The sequence below is a fragment of the Lethenteron reissneri genome, chromosome 28, assembly GCF_015708825.2.
Source record: "Lethenteron reissneri isolate LAM-NWPU_2019-01 chromosome 28, ASM1570882v1, whole genome shotgun sequence".
NCBI lineage: Eukaryota > Metazoa > Chordata > Hyperoartia > Petromyzontiformes > Petromyzontidae > Lethenteron > Lethenteron reissneri.
Window position 1 is genome coordinate 3,918,004 of NC_083806.1, and position 24,482 is coordinate 3,942,485.

The 24,482-nt window shown below is 56.7% G+C and overlaps 1 protein-coding gene across 1 annotated transcript in view; it reads left to right on the forward strand.

The window, feature by feature from the left end:
- LOC133348824 (sarcoplasmic/endoplasmic reticulum calcium ATPase 1-like) overlaps positions 1-24,482 on the forward strand; it is a 40,812-nt gene that overhangs the window by 11,556 nt on the left and 4,774 nt on the right. The window contains 17 exon segments of the mRNA XM_061561854.1: positions 3,611-3,715; positions 4,202-4,340; positions 9,264-9,344; positions 11,838-11,923; positions 12,290-12,445; positions 12,801-13,109; positions 13,291-13,379; positions 13,809-13,911; positions 15,053-15,184; positions 15,878-16,003; positions 17,192-17,410; positions 18,377-18,712; positions 19,537-19,674; positions 19,676-19,758; positions 20,363-20,565; positions 22,587-22,672; positions 23,404-23,540. Of these exon segments, the coding sequence (XP_061417838.1) occupies positions 3,611-3,715; positions 4,202-4,340; positions 9,264-9,344; positions 11,838-11,923; positions 12,290-12,445; positions 12,801-13,109; positions 13,291-13,379; positions 13,809-13,911; positions 15,053-15,184; positions 15,878-16,003; positions 17,192-17,410; positions 18,377-18,712; positions 19,537-19,674; positions 19,676-19,758; positions 20,363-20,565; positions 22,587-22,672; positions 23,404-23,540 (2,528 nt within the window).

Consider the following 24,482-nt stretch of genomic DNA (forward strand, 5'->3'; position numbering starts at 1 on the left):
CGATGATGAATTATTCACGGAGCGCTGGGCCGAGGGGGCTACGACCCTGCGCGTATCGCACTCCCCCCCTCACCCCCAGGCTATAGCATCTCTCCAGTTACCGCACCCATCGCCTCATCTCTCCTCAACGCGTCTCAATTCACCTCGCCTGAACTCGCCACACCTGGGCCGAGCAGTTCCACGCCCCCGAGCCGCGTTAATAATTGAGTGGAAAACACCACCAGCGGTGCCGCGAGTGAGTGTGTGTGTGTGTAATTAAAGTTACACACACACTCACGGTAGTGTCGTGGTTAGCGCGCTGCGCTATAAATCCGACGACCCGAGTTCGATTACCGCTCGCGGCCACCAACACCAACGACGATTATGCGAACCGGTCTTGGACCTCCCCTCGGTCTACTCTGGTGCGGTGTGTAAACATCGCCATTGGGGATACAAAGGCGGTCAGGCGTAGTAGCTGGCCAACCACCCCCTCGTGTGCGCTCGCTAACAGCACTTGCCCCGATAGTCAATTAATTACAGGCTATACGGGGGATCTTTGTCTTGTGATGTACGTACACATGTGCGCGGACACTGGCGGCCGTGTGTCGCCTGTGTGGCAGCTGAGGGATCTGGCAGAAGGAAGGAAGCAATGGCGAGGCGAGAGGGGAACATTGCCGGCGCTGTTCGTCATCGCCTCTCTTGGCAAAACCGACTTCGCTCGGTTTTGTCAAAGTGGTGATCCGTGTTACAGGAATGAGCCGCGGGGAGGACCTCGGTGAAACAGAGGAAATTACAGCAGCGAACAAATCGCAACGTTGCGGCACACCGAGGAGCAAACACATCGCAGGAAAACGACATGCAAATGATGCGCCGTTCACGCAACACCGGCGCAAGGCGATGCGCGTCGTCATCGCCGTCGCACCGAAGCCGTGGGCCACGCGTGCTGGCCGCGGTGCGCACCGCAAGGGCACGCGGCCACGGAGCGCACCGCAAGGGCGCGCGGCCACGGAGCGCGAGCGCGGTTCGCCCGCCACGTGGGCAACAGCTGGGAGATGTTAAATGAAGTGAAGGAATTTTAAAAAGGGCCAGGGAAGGGGCGAAGGAGGGATTTCAGTCGAAGCCACGAAGCGAGAGCTCCTTCCGAATGTGATCAACGCGGAGGGCCGAGAGGCGAGGAAGGACGGATGGGATGCGAGAGGAAGGCGGAGGATTGAGGATCGCGAGGCTGCTGCAGGAGCTGAAGGAAGAGGGTGGGGAGGGGTGGCGTTTGTGGGAATGAAGTCAGAGAATGGGGGGCAGGGTGGAGAAGGTGGCAGCCAAGTCCATGTTGTAAACGCCGAGCTCCAGCGCAGGGGCGGTGGGGCTCTGAGTGTGCGAGGGGAGCGGCTTCGTGGGAAATGAAATGGAAAATGATTGAAAGTCGCTCATCTGCTCTCCACAGCCCCGGGCCAGTGGTGTAAATTCCACATTCCTATGGAGGGTGGTGCGTCTATTCATAGGACGCCCTGAGGTGACTCACCGCAAGTGGCGGGGCCCTTGACCGTCACTGAGGGATGATGGGCTGAGTCGACCTTCTGAGTTGACCTTCACTGAGGGATGATGGGGCTGAGTTGACCTTCACTGAGGGATGATGGGGCTGAGTCAACCTTCACTGAGGGATGATGGGCTGAGTCAACCTTCACTGAGGGATGATGGGCTGAGTCAACCTTCATTGAGGGATGATGGGCTGAGTCGACCTTCACTGAGGGATGATGGGCTGAGTTGACCTTCTGAGTCGACCTTCACTGAGGGATGATGGGGTTGAGTCGACCTTCACTGAGGGATGATGGGCTGAGTCGACCTTCACTGAGGGATGATGGGCTGAGTCGGCCTTCACTGAGGGATGATGGGCTGAGTCGGCCTTCTGAGTTGACCTTCACTGAGGGATGATGGGGCTGAGTCAACCTTCACTGAGGGATGATGGGCTGATTCGACCTTTACTGAGGGATGATGGGCTGAGTCGGCCTTCTGAGTTGACCTTCACTGAGGGATGATGGGCTGAGTCGGCCTTCTGAGTTGACCTTCACTGAGGGATGATGGGGCTGAGTCAACCTTCACTGAGGGATGATGGGCTGAGTCGACCTTTACTCAGGGATGATGGGCTGAGTCGGCTTTCTGAGTTGACCTTCACTGAGGGATGATGGGGCTGAGTCGACCTTCACTGAGAGATGATGGGCTGAGTCGGCCTTCTGAGTCGACCTTCACTCATTCGTAACTTGTGTGGGTTCTCAGTGCCGTGGGTTGGAGTGTCGAGGTCGAGCTCGTGGCTGACTGGTTGGGGCAAGGCGACCACCACTAGAGGCCGTTGGGCAAAATGTTTACCGATAGAATATAAAAAAAAAACTTTTTTTAAACACGCTTTAATGAAATGTACCGTACTAGTAATGGCAGAACTCCACGAGTCCAGGAAGTGGCCCCGAAGCTTGCCACAACGTAACGGACTGTGGGCAATTACAGTCAACGTGAGTTGACCGTGGACAATTAGACCCAAGCCGAAACATAACACGTAACAAAGATCGTTTAAAATCTTTATTTTTCATTTAATGATAGAATATAGTATTGTCATCAGTAGGACATAAGTATACCAAGTTTGCAGTCGATACCGCATTGGGAAGTGGGTAAAAATTGAGTTACAAGATTTGATGATACAACAACAGACAGAGTGAGTTAATATAAAAAGCGTGCAATAAAAAAGTGTGTGGCTCGTGGGTTTGGGGTTAGGGTGAGGGAGCGAGCTCGCACTCGATTGGCCGGTGTCCGCTTCTCCTCGACCTAACGCTCTACCCCGCAGAGCGAACGCCCTGGCAGGTTGTTATCTGAGCGTGGCGTCCCCAGCCCAACTCTCCCCTCCCACCCTTGCCCCCTCGCCGCTAATAAGACGCCAGCCCTCGCCGTGTTTGTCTTTCCAGCGCAGGGCGATAGCGGCTGTTTGTTCCAGGCACTCATCCGTTGCTCAGGGTGGAGCCTCCGGAGCAATAACCTCCCGCTCCCCGCCTGCCCCCATAGCCCTTGGCAGTGCTGTCACCTCACGAGGTGGTTAATTAAGAGCCGGGCGACAATTGCCTCTGCAAACAGAGCTCAGAGTAGAAGTTTCCACGTGCACGTGTGTCTGTGTGTGTGTGACTGTGTCTGTGTGTGTCTGTGTGTGTGTGTGACTGTGTGTATGTGACTGTGTGTGTGTCCTGTAAGGCTATATGGGGGATCTTTATCTTTGTTTGTGTGGGTGGGGAGCGGTGGTGTAGCGGTTAGCGCGCTGCGAAACCCGTCGACCCGAGTTCGATTCTCGCCTATGGCCAACACCAGTGAAGATTTTTTTGAACCGGTCCTGGGCCTCCCCTAGGTCGACTCAGCCTGAAATTAGTACCTGGTGCGGTGTGTAAACATCGTCACTGGGGAGACAAAGGCGTCCGGGCGTGGTGCTGGCCACCCACCCCCTCGTGTACCGTGCCGGCCTCCATAGGTGCTCGCTAACAGCACTTGCCCCAGCAGTCTATTAAGCCTATATGGGCGATCTTTGTCTTTGTGTATCTGTGTATACATTTGCATCTGTGTGCATGTGTTCACCGCTCTGCGCGTGTGTCGTGGGTTCCAGGTGCTGGCGTGGTTCGAGGAGGGCGAGGAGACCATCACGGCGTTCGTGGAGCCGTTCGTCATCCTCCTCATCCTCATCGCCAACGCCATCGTTGGGGTCTGGCAGGTGGGTCCCCCCCCCCGCCCCCCCCCCCCCCACTATCCATCCACTAATCATCAAGAGGGGGAGTTGCAACAGAGCCAGGGCAGAGGGCACGCCAGACGCAGGCAGCTCCCACCGTGACTCATTCCGTGTGGTGTTTAGCGGTTGTTTTAAAGTTTGTTTAACATTGCCCGAGTCATTTTCCGTACCGTTCTATCGGTGTCACATTGCTCACGAGACGAAGACTCCGTTCGCAATTCTCACACAGCAGAGAATGGCCTGCTGAAGCGGACACCACAGAGCTACCTCTGAGATCCCTTACAAGTGACCCCTGGTCCACACAGCAGGGGGCAGCACTTTCCCGGGCCCACGCCACACATTCGTGGGGCCACGGCCTCAGCGTGTGAACGTCACCTGACCATGTCGACTCATGGATTCTGGGCGTCGTGACCCCCAAATCCTAAATCCCGTATCCACCTCCCCGCGCCTCCCCCCTTCCCCACCACATAGGAGCGTAATGCTGAGGGTGCCATCGAGGCGCTGAAGGAGTACGAGCCCGAGATGGGCAAGGTGTACCGCCAGGACCGGCGCATCCTGCAGCTCGTGAAGGCCCGAGACCTCGTGCCCGGCGACATCGTGGAGATCGCCGGTGAGAGGCGGCGATGCAGAGTAGCCGTGACCCCTAGCCGTGACCCCTAGCCGTGACCCCTAGCCGTGACCCCTAGCTGCAACCCCCAGCTGTGACCCCCAACCATGCCCCCTAGCCATAACCCTCAGCTGTGACCCCCAATCGTGACCCCTAGCCGTGACCCCTAGCCGTGACCCCTAGCCGTGACCCCTAACTGTGACCATGACCGAAACTCCAATCTACATGGTCATTGTTAGCTCTTGTGGTTTAGAGCTCTCATTTCATTAGTACTAACCTTTGTTCTAACCATAGCCATGACCCTAAACCTGACCATAGCATTGACCCTAACCCTAGCTCTATCCATAACCATGACCCTAACCATCATCTTGATCCAATCCAGCCCGAACCATGACCTTTAGTTTAACAATAATAGCTGTCTCCAGTCCTAACGCTAACACTAACACTAACCTCAGTTTGAACCCTAATTCCAACCGTGACCTGAACTTATTTTTGCCTCACCTCTAACCTTAACCCATGACCTGAATCTTAATCATGATTAATTCTAACCATGACCCCTATCTTTAATTCTAACCATGACCCCTATCTTTAATTCTAACCATGACCCCTATCTTTAATTCTAACCATCACCCCTATCTTTAATTCTAACCATGACCCCTATCTTTAATTCTAACCATGACCCCTATCTTTAATTCTAACCATGACCCCTATCTTTAATTCTAACCATCACCCCTAGCACTGATCAGGCAGAGGGGGACAAGGACGGCGAGGGGGTGTGGGTGGGCACTGATGTGGCGCGAATGTGGCACGAGCGTGCTGCATAGATATTACCGTGACGATTCGGCGAGCAGTGGAGACTCTCACCACCACAATCACCACCACCGTGTGCCGTGCCTCGCCAGCGCCCGGCTCGTGCCACCAGAACCTTGCGAACGTGGCACCGAGCCGCTCGCTTCCCTGCCAGAACGTCTGCTTTGAATTTTGGGCATCTCGTGTCTGTGCAGGCGAGGACTTTAAATGAGGGAGGGAGGAAGGGAGGGTGGGCAGGAGGAGAGGAGAGGGGGGGAAGAGGGGAGGGGGGTGGGAGTTGAGTGCCTGCAGCCTCGCGCGCCCCACGGTGTCCGTGGGCCGTGGGCGCAGACCTCCTTGTCGCTGCGTCGCGGCTTCCCGCTGGGGGTCGTGACCCCGCGGTTCCCACCAGTGAATCCCGGAGGTCGTGCCGGTGCAGGAAACTTGGGGCACACCCTGAGGTCTCCCCCTTCCCAGCGCGGTGTGGAAACGCTCGATTCCGCACCGGGGGCTTTCCCGACGCCGCCGGAAACTCCCGGGTTCCGGCGGCCGCCCCGCGTCGCCGTTGCTAATCGCCGGCTCGGCTTTCCCGAGCCGGGTCGGTTCCATCTCCTCCGAGGGACGTCGCTTAGACCTGGAGTGGGGTATGGCCAAGGCGGGCGGTGCGTGTAGTCGGGAAGGGGCTGTGGGGGAGGGGGGAAGGGGGTAGGGGTGGAGGAGGGCGAGCGATGGTGAGATCCTGTTGGGGCAGCTGCTGCGATGCCCAACCACTGTGCACGCGGAGCGTCCTGTTGCTGCTGATCCTGTTGCTGCTGCTGATGCTGCTGCTGCTGCACATTGGTGCTGCTGCACATTGGTGCTGCTCATCCGGGACGTGAGCTTCAATAACGGCAGTGGGAGACCCAAACCAACAACCTGGCAGGGAACGGACGATTGCGAGGCCGGGCATGGCAGAGTCACCAAAGTTGGTGGTTGAGACAGTCACAACTATCAGGAGAACTCTGGGAAAGGAAGAAGGGAGCTGGAGGAGGAAGATGTGGGGAAGATGAGCAATGGAGGGTGAGGGCGAGGAGGGAGGGAGGTAAGGTGAGGACGAGGAGACGGGTAGGATGATGAGGAAGAGAGAGTAATGAGGAGGAGATGGGAAAGGGGATAAGTGGGGAGGGGGGAGGATTGGGTGAGGAGGAGAGGGAGGAGATGCTGAGGAGATAAGGAGGGTAGGCAGAAGCGGTGAAAAGGAATGGAAGGTGAGGAGGCGGGGGGGGGGGGGGCTGAGACGGTGGTGAGGGATCAGTGAGGGTGCCCGGCTCACATTCTGTGTGGGCTGGCGCCCTCCGTGCCACCCTTCACCTTCACCACCGCTGCTGTCGGCTGCCACTGCTTATCGCTTGGCGATCCGACAGGGCCGGGAAGGGTCGGAGGGAGGGGGAGGGGAGGGGGGAGGGGGGAGCCAGGGCAACCCGGCCACGTGTTGCTCAACCGCATTCTGCCAAAACCACAGGGTGTCAGCGCTGGTTATATAAATATTACACTGGGGGGAAATGTAGGGACTCGAATGCGCATGAATTCTATATTTATCGCGCATATCGCGATGTGGGAGTTGGCGTATATTTTCGACTTATTTATCTGATGGCCGAAGGGACGGCGGAGCGTAAACGGAAGAATTCTTTTGTCGAAAAGGACGCGACGGCTGCGGGTGGATACGACTGAGTTTCTGCTGCTTCTGCTGCCATCATTGTTTGCTGTCGGATGTTGCTGCTCAAGTTGCCACCCCTGAGCTACGAAAAACCCATGACCCATCATGGGATTGAAGACGAAAATCTCACAAGACCGGAAGAGGGGAGAGGCCGCAAGTGAAGGCATCGTCTTGAGTGGTGCATTTACCGAGACTTTCAGTGTCCCTGGGGAGATTTTCCCTGTGCAGCAGCAGCAGCAGCTCCCTCCCGAACAGGAGTAGAATCCCGGGAAAACCAAGACAGGTGGTAGCCCCACCTGCTGTTCCCGTTGTTGTCTCTCGATGCCGGGGGAGGAAAGAGCGGCAACAGTACTATTATCAATAATTACAATAACAGCAATTATCGGGTGTTAAGTTTCACAGCCCACGGGGGCTTCGCACCTCCGATTAGCACGGTTGGCTACGTACGGTGCGAAAGAAGTCGCACGTACGCGCGTGGCGCTGAACCACACGCGGCGCACCCCGAAAACACGGCAGCCGACCGTGCAGCGCAACCGCGAAAACGAACGCGGCGAAGAGAAGTCAGCTCGTGGCATGGGGATATCACAAGCTCTGCGCCGCATTTTCGACGTCAACGGGCAGAGAGAGGTGCCGCCACGGAAGTCGCCTGGAGCTGAGCCACGGAGATAACGGACCCTCGTGCCGCCGCCGCCACCACCGTCGGCGGTTCGTGGAAATCGGCTCAACCGCCCTCAGTCCCCCTGCCGGCCCCGAACCCGGAGGGCCAGACGCGAATTTCGAACGAACGGATAAACGAACAAGAACCCGCGGCTCGCACGCCCGTCGGCGTATCATCCGATTGGTCAAGTAACATTTTGGGCAGAACACCTCGACTCCGTATGGGTCAGAGGTCAGAGGTCAGAGGGCTGAGATCGTGAGGGCGACCTGTGATTAAACTGGGTCCTCAGGTGTAGCGGGTCGGTGGTTCCAGGCCAATCGCCAACGACGCGCAACAGCACACGTAGCATTTCATTGGGTTTTTGCGACAAATTTTCGGGAAATTTCATTTCTCTTGGTGGCAGAGCGGGTGGTAAAATTCTGCCCCTTACCATGTGGGGGCCACAGATCGCTTTAAGAGACCTCAGAGGTAGTTCAGTGATATCCATTTCCGTGGGCAGGTTGCTCGCATGAAGAAGGCTCATACTGCTCTGAAAAAAAAGACTTTATATATACTGTATGTATTTTTTTTAAATCATGCTGAAGTTTTACCACAGTGGCTGATGATTTTAACAAAGTCCTTGGCTAGTTTACCCAGGAGGCTCAAGACTCGTTCTCACGAGGATCCTGCTACTACTTTGGGGTGTTTGGCTAATTTCGTTAGTGAGAGTGGTTTTGTTTAGATTGTGAGGAGGAAACTAGCGTGGGCCAGAGAAACCGCACAGCTCATCCAATGGCAGAACACTCGACCTCAGCTACTTGTTGTCAGCCACCTACTTTCTGTACTGCTCGAAGCAAGTGCCTGTTCACCGCGCTCCCATGGCTGAGATTCTCACAGCTCCACGGTTATCTCGGTGCGGTTCGCAAGCATCACCGCCTCCTGATTGCTGGATTAACAGGCGAGGGTTTCATTCCTGAAAAAAAAGACAACAAAGTGACACGAAACCGAAGCCTGTCCGCGTCTCACGTCGTCCGCACCCGCTGGGAGTTGCGGCTCGTGGAGATTTGGAGAGATAAACTGGCGTTGTTGTGATGCTGCTGCTGCTGTTGTGTTGGCAGCAGTGCACAAGCACAAGCAACAAAAAACTTAAAACATTCATCAATGACAACGCCGCGGTCCTCTGGCTGTCGCCTGATGATGCTCGTTGTAATTTACAGCGAAACGTCGTCGTACTCGGACTGTAAATGTTGTGGGTTTACTCTCCAACACACCGGTGTGCTGAACTAGTAACGAATTGGCATGTTTAGTTTACGTGACACACCCTTACTGATTGACTGTATCGGGCGGTGGTGGGTTAACGACACATGAATATTTACGCGATCTCACCCAAAAAAAAAACCTCCTGGTGGACAAACAAAAATATTTAAAATATATATGGTGACGTTTCGGCCTCAGCACATTGTTTGCATAATATGCTACGAATAAGTGTTAAGAATTGTTATTTGACCAACATGCAAAGCTTTCTCATGAAGCGATGAAGACGAGTGATTAGAATGAAAGATAAGCGAGAGACGGGCGAGGGAGCTGTAGACACGAGAAAGCTGCAGACGAGAGATGAGCGAGATAAACGAGAGAGAGCTGTTAGACTTGAGAGGCAAGAGATACACATTCGTGGCCACATGCACGGGCATCATGCACACGCCAATTTTATTGTGGTCAACTAGAAATGATAGTTGAAGACTACTGCCCTTCATTATGCTGCCTCTGTCCTCACTTGCTCTGCCCCCCCCCGCTCCCCTCCCAGTGGGTGACAAGGTTCCGGCCGACGTGAGGCTCACCTCCATCAAGTCGACCACGCTCAGGGTGGACCAGTCCATTCTGACAGGTACGGCGGCGGCGGGGGAGGGGGGGGGGCACAGCTGTGCTCACCGTCACAGTGACTCACAGCAACGTGTGGCCTTTGCTTTACGGATTATTTTGGGTCACGTTCACGATGACAATTATGGGCATCGTCGTCGTCGTCAGTCATGTTCTATCCACTGCTGGACGAATCCCCCTCCTCCACATTGTCGTCACTCCCCATGCGGGGTGCCGTGATCCCACAATAAACGTGGCTGCAGCACGCGATCCGCTTTCGTCGCTCCGTCTCCGTTGTGGACGTCCCCTCTTGAGCGTGTTCTCTCCATTCTCATAAAACGTGTGCAAATCCAGAGGCGTCGTGCCGACTGATGAGGAAAGCAAGTGGGCTCGTGCCGGACACGTCGCGGCTTGAGGGGACGGCGATCGGTGCTCGAGACTAACAAAGCAGTGGCAGGACGAGGAGGGAGCGCGCACAAAGGCGGGCACGTCCCCCGCAGAGATGGAAGTGATAAAATGAGCTCGCGTGCAGGAGCCCGACGGATCGTTGCTCCGCAGAACAGTGAGGGATGGCGACGACCCGGGGAGGTCTTCATCCAGCAGTAGATAGAGCACGGGGGGGGGGGGGATGATGATGATGAGGTGGGAGGAGGGAGGGTGATATTGGGATATGGAACGATCCAATGTCCGTCAGCTGATTGAATAACTTAATTTTTTTTTAAAGAATTGATTCATTAAGAGCAGAGGTAATCGAGTGCACATTAACTGGGAGTCGCGTGACAGCCGAGGGGCGATGCAGGCGACCGTCGGGGTCTCTTTCCCTGCCCCAGCGCCGCGTGCGTGTCTGCACGTGCGTGCGCGTGCTACGTGGCCGCTTGTTTGTTTGATTCCCTATCAGACCCCGGGGTTTCTGTTTCACGGTCGCCACCACAATTATTCCCGCGCGGTTGCCCGCCGCCAACGTCCAATATTTTCGAATCGTCCAATGGGGAGCGCTCGTGGCTGCCGGGTCGGCGGGGGCGGCAGACTCCACCCCGGGTTTTCCGGCTTCCAGCGATGCGCACACACGTGCACACGTGCACACACGCACGCGCGCGCGCACACACGCACACACGCACGTGCACACACGCACACACGCACACATGCACGTGCACACACGCACACACGCACACACGCGCACACACGCACGCACGGGGGTGGGTGGAGACGTTATTTGAGTTATTAGAACGTGCAGCATCAGTGACTTAATCTGATATTTGCTGCAACGGAAAGAAGCGTGAAATCCACGCACCTTTCAGGGAGAGCCGGTCTTGCGAGGGCATTTCGGCAAATGGGTGTTTGATGATGGAACTTGGACGTATCGCCATCTTGATCGCGGCATTTGACTAATCCGCTCGCGTTAGACGCGCCACCTGCTATCGGGTCACCCCTGCCCCTGGCTCCATCTGTGATTCTGAGCTCCTCGGCGCGGACTCTAAAGGAGCTCCAGCGCGGGGCTCTCGAGTTCCAGCGATCAATGTTTTACTTTTTGCCGGTGCCAAAGTACAAAATAACAAATCTCCTGGTCCTTATCTAGTTCCCGGCCCAACGTGTCGTGAACCCGTGAGGACCCAAGTTGGTCACGTGCGACGCGGCTCGCTGCCATCCGCAAAGCCAAAAAGTCAACGCTGGAAGAGGAGACAAACTCGAACTAAACAAACACTGAAGTTCCGTACAACTGCGCGTGGGTGTCCGGCGCTGGGGCTGCGCATCTCCCCCGCTGCGTTGTTCCGGTTGCACGGCGCGTCGCTCGGCACCTTGTCCGAACCTTTCACTCCCGATCCCGTTCCTGAGGAAGCTCCCTGGCACGCGGAGCGAAACGTCGGACGCGGTGCCCCGTACGATGCGCGGCACAACCCCTAAAGCACGGAGCTACGAGGTTCAGCCCTGGGGATATGGCCATTGGCCAGATCGACGAGGTTACCGCCACGAAATCGACGCAAGCTCAGTCCCATTGTCTGTGCGTTCCTGCATGCAAAGCGACTGGCAGTGCGACGCTAACAATTGGCATGAGCACACAGGCAAAGTGGTCAAGGGGCAGGTCTGGAATTGCTCGCTCGCTCCTCTGTTGGCGGAAGGTCCTGCGCTTCGTCAGGCTCTCTCGCGAGCCTCTCCAGGGGTATTTGACCTCCGATCCCACGCTGCCCTGAAGTCTCGTAAGAGGTTGGAATGCCCACATTCTAGCCCACCACACGCGACTTGCCGGTCAGATTACGGTCGATGGTTACGATTGTAATTACATGAAGTCCCATGTGTAAGGCCCGTACCCATGTGTGGACTGTACGTGGCCCACACGTGTTGCCAATGTCTCATGTTTGTCCTGTGTGTGCTCTGCTTGGTGTTACTGTGTCCTGTGTGTGTCTCTCTCTCTCTTTTATCCCATACGTGTCTCACACATGATACCTGTGTCCCGCACGTGCCCCACGCGTGTCGCGCACGCATGTCCCATTGTGCTCTGTCCGTGTCCGTGTCCCGTGTGCAGGAGAGTCCATATCTGTGATCAAGCACACGGACGCGATCCCTGACCCCCGTGCCGTCAACCAGGACAAGAAGAACATGCTGTTCTCCGTGCGTCTCGCTCCTCCCATCGCTCACGCACCACACAGCCCTCCAGCTGCCCTTTGGGGCAGCACGTGCTGCCCTCTATTTTCACTGCTGAGCTGCCTGATACGAGTCTGACACTTTGTTTACGATACAAAAAAATTACTTCACAATTAATCAGGAGCACGAAAGTGACAACACCCATTCTCACCCGAACCACCGAGAAATCTCTCTCTTCCCCTAACCATGCCAACCACAAATAAACTCCCTTCCCAAGCAACAGCAGGAGAAATATATTTTTTTCTGGAGCCCAGCTCTGTATGGTTCCTGCTGAAATCAAACCCGATGCTGCTGCTGCTGCTGATGATGATGATGATACCCGTGCCACCCCAGGGCACTAACATCGCGGCGGGACGTGCGGTGGGCGTGGTGGTGGCCACGGGCGTCCACACGGAGATCGGCAAGATCCGCGACGCCATGGTCTCCACGCATCAGGACAAGACGCCGCTGCAGCAGAAGCTGGACGAGTTCGGCAAGCAGCTGTCCAAGGTGCTGACTGGCACGCGGCACAACCGCCACCAGCACCACCACGGCACAACCACCACGTGACACAACTGCCACCAGTCCCACCTTCATGACACGACCGCTACCACCACCACAGCACAACCGCCACCACCACCACCACCACCAAGGCACAACCACGCTCATGGGCCAAATCAGCTCACAGCACCGCGGGGGATGCGATGAGCGGTGATGCGGTAAGATGGTAGCGACGGCGTAAGCCTATGTTGGTCGCCGCCAAACATCCGTTCCCGCGGCAGCAAAACATTGAGGACTTGCGGTTCCCCGGCTCGGGGGAGAGGTTTTTCGTCACCGCGGTAACCGCGTCCCCCTCTCCCCGCAGGTCATCTCGTTCGTGTGCGTCGCCGTGTGGCTCATCAACATCGGCCACTTCAGCGACCCGGTGCACGGCGGCTCCTGGCTGCGCGGCGCCGTCTACTACTTCAAGATCGCCGTGGCGCTGGCCGTGGCCGCCATCCCCGAGGGCCTCCCCGCCGTCATCACCACGTGCCTGGCGCTGGGCACAATGCGCATGGCCAAGAAGAACGCCATCGTGCGCAGCCTGCCCTCCGTCGAGACGCTCGGCTGCACCTCGGTCATCTGCTCAGACAAGACGGGCACGCTCACCACCAACCAGATGAGCGTGTGCCGGGTGAGTGTGGGGGGTGGGGGGGCGGAGCTGGGGGGGGGGGCCTCGCATTAGTTTGTAAATAAATGAATAAATAGATAAATAACAATAAGCTCGGATGGGTGGGGTAGTATTAGAGTAACAAATGCCTGCATCTATAGCTACTGAATAAGCGGACTCGGTGAGCGTTGCGCGTCTCTTGCAGATGTTTATCCTCGACAGCGTGGAGGGGGAGTCGTGCTCACTGCACGAGTTCACCATCAGCGGCTGCACCTACACGCCCGAGGGAGAAGTGTGAGTGCCGACCCGCCCGCTCGCTCGCTCGCCCACCCGCTCTCCCTCACCCACCGCCTCTTTCTCACTCGCCCGTCCACTCATCCACTGTTTTTATTGCTTACAAACTCAAGCACTAACTTGCTCACTCAAAGGTTGTCTCATTCACCCGCTCACTCACTAACTCACTCACTTCCTCAACCATTTACATACCCGATCACTCGCTTAACCCACACACTCTCACGCTCACCCAAGTCACCCATCTACTTGCAGACGCTCTCTCACTTGCTCACTCATTCATCCACACACTCTCTCACTTGCTCATTCATTCATCCACACACTCGCTCACTTGCTCACTCATTCATCCACACACTCGCTCACTCATTCATCCACACACTCGCTCGCTTGCTCGCCGATTCAGCGGCCTGTTGTTCCCGTGCTCGCGCGCAGATCGAGGGAGAAAATTCTTGTGCAGACGGGGAAGTACGATGGCCTTGTGGAGCTCGCCACCATCTGCACGCTCTGCAACGACTCTTCGCTCGACTATAACGAGGTGCCCCATCCCTCGTCGTTAACGAGGTGTACCGTCTGCCCCGACGGTAACACGGTCCCCCCCTGCGCCCGCCCCCCATCTCACATTGCAACGTCCGTTGACCCCGCGCGTTTCGTTGTCTCCGTCTGTTGTCCGTGCCCCGGCTCGGACGGCGTTTGCCAATTTTGGCGTTGACCGGCCGCTCTAATTTCCGTTGGCAAAAAACAACAAACGGAGAAGCCGGCGCGGCGTCGTCGCCCCGATTCGCTCGCGGGTTCCCGGTGGCCGTGAACGCGGGCTGAGCCGTGGCGCCGTGGCGACGAGCGAGAGCGATCGGCATTGCGGCGACGATCGCGATGCCGCTCCGTGTGGTCGCCGCTGCCTCCCACTCCCTCCTCCGCGCTTGTCCCCCAGCGACGGATGGGAGCAATCATAAAATTTGTTTAATATTTTTACGAGATGGTTTACTTTCGGTTGGATTATCTCGAGATTAAATCTGTTATTTCTGTAACTTTCCGTCCGAGTTTTTATTTTCGTAACAAAAACACGACGGGCCCTGAAGTTGAGCCGAGTGAGCGACGCTATTGAAGGCATGTCTCTCATACCCGGTGACCTCGCGACCTCTCTCACGATGGTCCGTGCAGCTACCTGATGAACCCGGACCACGTGGTGCACTCCCTGTTTCCCTCTGTCCACCCAGCAGTATAAGTGCATGTGCGCCACAGTTAGTCTCATATTAACTCGCTTGTGGTGGGGTAAAGTGTGGGTTGCTCCCACCTCTTTCGAGACTCGTTGGCCAGCGTGGAAGACCAGTGGCTCTCCAGAGCTCCCCTTTAGTAGAGGCCCTTCCGCCAGCAGTAGCGTGAGCGAGCGATTGCAGGGCCGCGGCTTTATGTTATTTAGTTTCACCAGGTGAGAATTCACGAGACCACGAGTAGCCTCGTTCGCGCGAGCGACCTGGGTCGCAAGAGCGACCAAAAGGAATCGAACTAAATATCCAAAAGACCTTGCCGAGGCTCGGTTTCGTCCTGGCTTGGCGCTGCCGTGGGAATCTGGGCCCGAGCTCACTGGCTCGGTTTCATGAACCGGGCCGGCGCCACCTGTTGAACCGGTGGTTGTGGGAACGCGTTGCGTGCGTGCGTGCGTGCGTGTGACGCTCCAGGCTAAGGGCATCTACGAGAAGGTGGGCGAGGCGACGGAGACGGCGCTCGTTTGCCTCGTAGAGAAGATGAACGTGTTCGGCACCGAGCTGAAGGGGCTGAACAAGGTGGAGCGAGCGAACACGTGCAACAACGTGAGGGCTCGCTCGTGCCACCGCCAGCGCACACGGCACCACCGCCACCGCCAGCGCACATGCATCACCACCACTGCGCACATCGCAACCACCATCGCACACGGCACCACCACCACCGCCAGCGCACATGCATCACCACCACCACCGTACACGGCACCACCGCCACTGCACACGGCACCACCGCCACCGCCAGCGCACATGCATCACCACCACTGCGCACATCTCAACCACCATCGCACAGGGCACCACCGCCAGCGCACACGACACCACCGCACACACGCCATTACCACCACCATCATGCATGTCACACACATCACCACTGCACACGGGAGCACTGCCATCACACACATCACTACCGCACACATCACCACACCCATCGCACACATCACCACTCTGCCATCATCACTGCGACCGCTATCACCGCCACCATCACTGCCACCATCACAACCGCCACCAATATCATAATGCCAACCCACATTATCGCAATCATCGCCATCATCATAACCATTGTTACTCCCAACGCCACCATTTCCGCCATCACTACTGTGGATTAAGGCCTTGCCACGCCGTGTCGGTCATGCGTGTTGCCTGACCATACTTCACCACGCTGGTCTGTGCGGGTTGGTGGTTTCCTGCTGTCGTCGGTTCTGAACCTCGTTACGCGTGTGCGTGTGTGCGCGGCGCCGCCTCCAGGTCATCAAGCAGCTCATGAAGAAGGAGTTCACGCTTGAGTTTTCCCGCGACCGCAAGTCCATGTCGGTTTACTGCGTGCCGAGCGGCAGCAGCGGCAAGTTTCAGGGCCCCCGCATGTTCGTCAAGGTGAGAGCCGTTGCCCGGCGGCGACGACACAAAGGAGACGGTTAACACGGGATGACAAGACAACGCTTTTAATCAAATCTCATTTTGAGCCAATTAATGCATCGATTCAGCTCCCTTTAACTCCACGTGCGATGCTGGACTGCCTGTCCCTGTCTCTCACTTACAATCTCTGCGATGGCTCCCGCTGTCTCGTTCTGTCTATTTCACTCGGAGGTGTCCGATATTCTAACAGCCAGCGCGTGCACGCGGCACGTGCCACGTTGCCTTTGTTGGCGCGCCTCGCCGCCCACTCCTGACGGTGTTCCCTGCACCGTCTCCCCACAGGCGGCCACCGAGAGCTGCGCCACCGACCGAATTCGTGTCAGATCGTTCACGCTTGGCTGATGCCACGACATTCGCCCCGACCGGTCGAGCGACACTCGGCTCATTCCTCCTCCAGGAAATCAATTAAATAAACACCCTCGGCTCCTCGAGGGGGATTAGCTTTCCGTCAACGTCTCAGGAGGCGGATCCTATTATTTAAAAACATTTTTATATCGCGCACGGCGAGGTGAACCGGTTAGACGATGCTCGTTCCGGGAGCAACGCCGTGTGGCTTCGTCGCCACCCACCTGCGCTCGAGCGCGCACGTTGAGCCGCGCGCCGATGCGTCGACCTCTCCCGGGTGAAATCGATCGCCGCGGTCACGTGCGTGGGATCGCGCGTGTAGGAATCGATGACTTGGGATTTACGCAGCTATGCGTGGCAATATTTGACGTTGAGGCCGATGGAGCGCGAGAGACGGACGCTGCGTAGGAGAGGAAATGCGCGAACACGAGACGAGGAGCGGGTGAATGAGAGGCAAACAATACCAACGAGGAGTTAAAAAGTAAAAATGAGGCACACAGTAAATATGAGACTGTAAACGATGCGAACAATAATTGATTCCTGGTTTGCATCAGGGCCTTCAATCTTGTACATTGATCGGATCACTGGGGTTGAATCGTGATTCCGCTGTCAGCCCACGTGACTCCACTCCACGATCACGTGACTCAACTCTGATCCCCGCGCGACTCCACTTGTAGTCGCGCGATTCCACTCTCGTGCCGCGTGACCCCCCCCGCCGCCTGCGATCGCGCCACTCCGCTTCGTGCCCACGTGACCCCTTGCCACCCCCCCCCCTCCGTGCGTCCGTGCGTGCGTGAGCAGGGTGCTCCCGAGGGCGTGGTGGAGCGCTGCACCCACGTGCGCGTCGGCTCCACCAAGGTGCCGCTCACGGCGGGCGTGCGGAGCAAGATCCTGGCGACGATCCGCGAGTACGGCACGGGGCGCGACACGCTGCGCTGCCTGGCGCTCGCTACGCGCGACTCCCCCCCCAGACCCGAGGACATGAAGCTGGAGGACTCGACGTACTTCGCCAAGTATGAGGCAGGTGGCACACGGGGGGGGGGGGGGGGACATGACACTATTTTGTTTTATTTTTTACCAGGTAAGTTCCCACTGAGCTATAGAGCTCTTCTTTTCAGAAGCGACTAAGTGGTTTATCATCGTGTGGAAATGTATCGCAGCCAAACACTCTGAACACAAGATTTTAAATTTGGAGGGAAAAATTGGAGGACCCGGAGAAAAATCCACGTGACCACGGGGAGAAAATGCAAACTCCAAATATACAGTCAGGGTTAACTCCCTCGCCTGGTATACGACCTCCTGTATACCAGGCGAGGAAGTTAACATCTCACCACCACTGCGCCCCAACACAAGGACACCTGCACCTGGGCATCTCAACACAGACAGACCTGGCCATTTAAAGCTTTCGTGGCTGCAGGTATTCATTTTCTTGGTTCTTTCGGTAAAGTCACGTAAAAGGGAAATAATATAATAATACAAATAAACTCTACTCACCTCGGTATCTAAAAACACATCACATTTTTGTACCCAGTCACTTCGTCAGCTGTGCAAACATCCCTCTTTGGATCTGGGAATCCAGCCACATTCGCTTGCAGTGATCTAGGCCCAGATCCAATGCACCACCCTGATACCCCACCATGTAAAGCATTTACAAATGTCTTGCCATCCCACTATGTAAAACATTCACAACCAGCACCCCTGCCAATCAGTCCCCCAGCCACCTACCCACCCTGCCACCCCCTGCCTCTTTGCCCACTTACCACTAAGCCAATCTGTCATTCAGACACCCAGCCATCCAGCCACCATACCACCCTGCCTCTTTACCACTCTCCCACCATACCACCCTGCCACCAAGCCTTTCCGCCACTCAAATTTCCACCCTCCTCACTTTCTCTCGCACGTCACGTGAGTGACAAATCGCGGGCGCCGACCCACGACCCCTAACCCCTGACCCCCCCCCCCCCCGCCGGCCCCACCCCCGGACAGGTGGACCTGACGTTCGTGGGCGTGGTGGCGATGCTGGACCCCCCGCGGAGCGAGGTGTCGCACTCGATCGCGCTGTGCCGCGAGGCGGGCATCCGCGTCATGATGATCACCGGCGACAACAAGGGCACCGCCGTGGCAATCTGCCGCCGCATCGGCATCTTCGGCGAGGACGAGAACGTGGAGGGGCGCGCCTACACGGGCCGCGAGTTCGACGACCTGCCGGTGGAGCAGCAGCGCCAGGCCGTGCAGCGCGCGTGCTGCTTCGCGCGCGTCGAGCCCGCGCACAAGTCCAAGATCGTGCAGTACCTGCAGTCCTTCAACGAGATCACAGCCATGGTGCGAGGCGCCCGACGAATGTCGATGCTACCGTTGTCACCGCCGCCGCCGTCACCACCGCCGTCACCACCACCACCATCACCACCGCCTTCACCACCGCCATCACCACTGCCATCACCATCACCATCGCCGCCGCCACTACTTGAGAAATTCTCGCTGGGGCTGTTAAAAAAAACGAATAAACTTTACCCCGGTTAAAATATTAAAACACCAAATAGACACCTATTGCAAGGCGTCAAGTCTGCATTGACCACACATACTTGTGGTAAATAATGCAAACAAACACGTTTTGATATTATATGAATGGTCATTGACAATGATTGGCCAACACCAGTTCGGCCTCCTCTGTGGTGTTTGAACATCTTAACCCCTCCTGTATTCTTGCCGGAAAAGCTAAAGCATATTATTTTTTCATTATCTAGATATAGGGCTAATGTTTTGATTGTTTTTGCTTTACTGTTAACCGCGTGAAATAAATCGGTAAAATAATGGCCACCGCTTTACAGCACGTACAGAAACGTCTCTCGCAACTGACGTGACGCGTCTCGCTGTTAAACCGAGAAATGGAGGCAGCTGCGGTGGTGGCGTTGTAATGGTTAGAATGCTAGACTCACCACGTCGGTCGTGGCGGTTGTATGACCATACTTCACCATGCTGGTCAGTGCGGGTTGGTGCAGGGTGGGAGCATGGGACCGGTTCAGCTATCTATCACCCATGTTGGCAAAGGGTGAAAATCAAACTTAGGTCGCCGGCATCATAACGCGGTGCGCTAACCAACTATGTTACCGTTCCCCACTCACCCACGCGCACGTGCGCACATGCAGACGGGCGACGGCGTGAACGACGCCCCGGCGCTCAAGAAAGCCGAGATCGGCATCGCCATGGGCTCCGGCACGGCCGTGGCCAAGTCGGCGTCCGAGATGGTGCTCGCCGACGACAACTTTGCGTCGATCGTGGCGGCCTGTGGAGGAGGGGCGCGCCATCTACAACAACATGAAGCAGTTCATCCGCTACCTCATCTCCTCCAACGTGGGCGAGGTGGTGTGGTGAGCGGCACGCACGCACGCACGCCCACTCGCCCCACCGGGCACTCGCTCGCTGCACTCGCCTGCCTGCCGCTTGCACCTCGCGGCTGCCACATGAGCACCGGCTACGCGCTCGCACGTACTTGGATACCATAACAGATAGTCGCAAAGTCATAATGAATGGACATGAGGCGCGGTGAAGATGCGTCGATTCAACAATTGAGAGGGATTTGTTAGGCTCGCGGCACATGCATCCAATTGCGTGCGTTCGTGTGTGGGAGTAAATTATTCGCGATTCATGCAAAGAAACGACTCCCCGCAAGACAGTGAAAACGGCGACCGTGAATTTTGTTCACTCATGGAGTCGCTGGGGATGCGATTCGTTACTCACCAGATACCACACTCGCAACACACCCGCTCCATCCTCTCTCTGTCCCCACAACCTTTACTCTCCACGACTCTCCAACTTCGTGACCTTTTGCTAATGAATCCCAGTTCTCACCCTCTCCCTGGCTGCCTGACACTGTCTCCTCTTCTGACCCTCGACCTCCAGTGCTCGACCCACCCTGACCACGCTCTCTCCCTCTGTGCGTGCCTCTTTGAACTCTTGAACCCCCGACCCCAGCATCTTCCTGACGGCAGCCCTGGGCTTCCCCGAGGCGCTGATCCCCGTGCAGCTGCTGTGGGTGAACCTGGTGACGGACGGCCTCCCGGCCACCGCCCTCGGCTTCAACCCTCCCGACCTGGACATCATGAACAGGCCTCCTCGCAGCCCCAAGGAGGGCCTCATCAGCGGCTGGCTCTTCTTCAGATACATGGCCATCGGAGGTCAGAGGTCGCATGCGCGTGTCACCACTAACCGGCAACTACTCGCACCACCGGCACCACCTGAGACCACCGGAGTCGATAGACAGCATGTTTATTTATTTATCTACCGTCCTGCCAAAGGTGGCCGAGCGTCATGGCGAGCGACTCGCAATTGTAAGGTTGCGAATTAAAATCCTGATTGGGAGGGTTGACTCGGCTCATCATTCCTCCAGGGTCGATAACAATAGTACCATTGGTCAACGGCAGTTTTGCTCTGAATAGACTCGCCCCTGTCAGGCGAATGTGGAATTTTCTGTACTCGCTCGGGGCTGTAAATTTGAGCAGGGAATCAACTTTTGACCGTAGGATAACAAAACATGAGCCGACAACAAGCCTCCTTCCCATTTTTGTCCCTCCACATGCAACATGTTATCCACTTAAAACCGGATAAAGGTATCTCTGGGTGATTTCCATAAATTGTGTGTGAATTCCCAACGCTTAGAAATCGATAAAATCCGAGGAACCTCCGGCGCCGCTGGCAAATTTGCTCGCGAGCAAATGTTGTGGCAGAAAACAAAAACGATGCCTCGTGCTCCTCCTTATCCTCTTCCTCCTTGCTTGATTTCTCACTGAATATTGTCTGGGTCCCTGGCAGACCAGTGTGGGCAGACCAGTGTGGGCGGCACGTGACCAATGTGCAGGCACAGCGAGAGGCAAACTGGATGTTGTGTGCCGGATAGAAAAATACATCTCTGCTCCTTCTCTCACTCTGGTTGTGTCCCAGTGGCACTTTGGTGAGATCGCCACCACGTCAGCTGCTGAGAGTATATTCTGAGGTTTTTTCGGTAAAACCTAAGAATATGAATCCTTGCAGTCACGAAAGCTTCAAATCTAGAATTACTGTTGAGAGTATTTGACTTGACACGTCATCAGCATCACGATCATCATCCCTCTGTGGTTCACAAATTGAGTAGCGCTTTGTGGGAAGACGGTAGTGGGTTTACCACGACGGGACAAACCCTTGCCATGCGAATGTGGAATTACCAGCAACTGCCTTGGAGCTGACGAGTGCCTCCCGCGGCGTGCTGGTCGGGGTGGAGAGCAGAGGTCGCAAACGGGTTTTGATTCCTTACCCTCCGTAACCGTACCCGTACCCGGCCACACCAGGGTCGCAAATGGGTACCCGTACCCGTACCCGGCCGGGTACAGGTAGCCGGATATCGGGTAGGGTACGGGTATCGGGTACCCGGTTGCGACCTCTGGTGGAGAGACGGCCTCGCCCCGGCCTTTCCTGTGCGCTCCGGCTCCGTGCGCAAAACATCCAGCAAGGGGCGTCGTTTCCTCAGCGTGGCTTCGCGCGAGGCGGTTGTCCGACACCGTTTGACAATCGGTTCAGGTTCTACACTACGTCCGGCCCGCGGGCCGTTTAAGGCCCCGCAAAATCATTTGGTGTGGCCTTGCCAAGGCAATCGCAGGCGGGACTCTAAATTCAATAAATTTAGGAGCAAACCTGGAAAAGCAGTTGCGAGTAGCAACATCATCAATACCAGTTAACATCACACGCCTCGCCAAAGAGAAGCAGTTCAAGCCATCGCATTAGGGGTGTGAGTTAATTAAATGTTTGACAAAATATAACGGGCTAATTTTTAAGTTGATCATTTTGTATGGCCCGCGAATGATGTTATAAATATCCAAATGGCCCTCGGCAGAAAAAAGGTTCCCGACCCCTGCCCTGCAGCGATCTCTCGATTACCGCGGTTGCAGACGCGTTCCTCAAAAGGGCCGCGTCGGCCGAACACCGCGTGAAGCGAGGAATTTCAGATGAGGAATCACGCGTGCACGATCAAATCAGCATGCAGTCAGCCCATGGCAGGATAAACGAACCGAGATGAGGGTATCCCGCCACGTACCGCATCACTGATGACGGTGACTGTGATGGGGTGTAACTGATGGTGGTGGTGGTGGTGAGACTGTCCATGACGACGATGTGACTGGCCGCGATGATGTGATGATGGTAACCGCCGTGGCGATGGTACTTGCAGTGTACGTGGGGTTCGCGACGGTGAGCGCGGCCGCCTGGTGGTTCCTGATTGCCGACGACGGGCCGCACCTCACCTTCTACCAGCTGGCGAGTCCCCTCCCCACCAACGCCCCCCCACCAATGCCCCCCACCAACGCCCCCCACCAACCCACCCCCCCACCAACCCACCCCCCCACCAACCCACCCCACCAATCCCCACCAACCCCCCCACCAATGCCCCCCACCAACGCCCCCCACCAACCCCCCCCCTCCAATCCCCACCAACCTCCCCCACCAACCCACCCCACCAACCCACCCCACCAACCTCCCCCTACCAATCTCCCCCCCACCAACCCTCCCACCAACCCACCCCACCAATCTCTACCAACCCCCCCCTATCAATCTCCACCCCACCAATCCCCACCAACCCCCCCCACCACCCCACCAACCTCCCCCTACCAACCTTCCCCCCACCAACCCCCCACCAACCCACCCCACCAATCCCTACCAACCCCCCCCACCAACCGCCCCCCCCTATTAATCTCCCCCCCACCAACCCCCCCACCAACCCCTAGTGAGTCGTGCCTTTCTAGGTGCTCGCTCACAACACTTGCCCCAACAGTCTGTTAAGGCTATATGGGGGGATCTTTGTTTTTGTGCGTGCGTGCTTGCGTACGTGCTTGCGTGTGTCTGTGTGTGCGTGTGTGCGTCTGTGCGTGCTTGCGTGCTTGCGTGTGTCTGTCTGTGCGTGTGTGTGTCTGTGTGTGCATGCGTGCTTGCGTCTGTGCGTGTGTGTGTCTGTGTGTGCGTGCGTACTCGCGTCCGTGCGGCGCGTGCAGAGCCACTTCACCCAGTGCCGCGTGGAGGACCCGCTGTTCGAGAGCGTCGGGAGCTGCGAGATCTTCGACTCTCCCATCCCCATGACGATGGCGCTGTCCGTGCTCGTCACCATCGAGATGTGCAATGCCCTCAACAGGTGCCACGTGCATCCCACTGCCCAGTGAACAAAGATCGCCCCGTGTAGCCTTCACAGACTGTTGGGGCAAGTGCTCTGAGCGAGTAGCAACCTATGAAGGCCGGCACGGCACACGAGGGGGTGGGTGGCCAGCACCACGCCTGGCTGCCTTTGTCTCCCCAGTGGCGATGTTTACACACCGCACCAGGTACTCATTTGAGGTTTAGTCGACCTCGGGGAAACCAGGACCGGTTCAAATAATCGTCACCGGTGTTGGCCGTGAACGGGAATGGAACTCGGGTCGCCGGGTTCATTAGCGTAGCGCGCTAACCGCTGTGCCACCGCTCCCCTAAAATGTTGGTGTATACCACATGCGCCACACACACCGCTACTCACTACACACACCGCTACTCACCACACACACCGCTACTCGCCACACACACCGCTACTCACTACACACACCGCTACTCGCTCCACACACCGCTACTCGCTACACACACCGCTACTCACTACACACACCGCTACTCACTACACACACCGCTACTCGCTACACACACCGCTACTCACTACACACACCGCTACTCACTACACACACCGCTACTCGCTACACACACCGGTACTCACCACACATCGCTACTCGCTCCACACACCGCTACTCGCTACACACACCGCTACTCGCTACACACACCGCTACTCGCTACACACACCGCTACTCGCTACACACACCACTACTCGCTACACACACCGCTACTCGCTACACACACCGCTACTCACTACACACACCGCTACTCGCTACACACACCGCTACTCGCTACACACCCCGCTACTCGCCACACACACCGCTACTCACTCCACACACCGCTACTCACTACACACACCGCTACTCGCTACACACACCGCTACTCGCTACACACACCGCTACTCACTCCACACACCGCTACTCGCTACACACACCGCTACTCG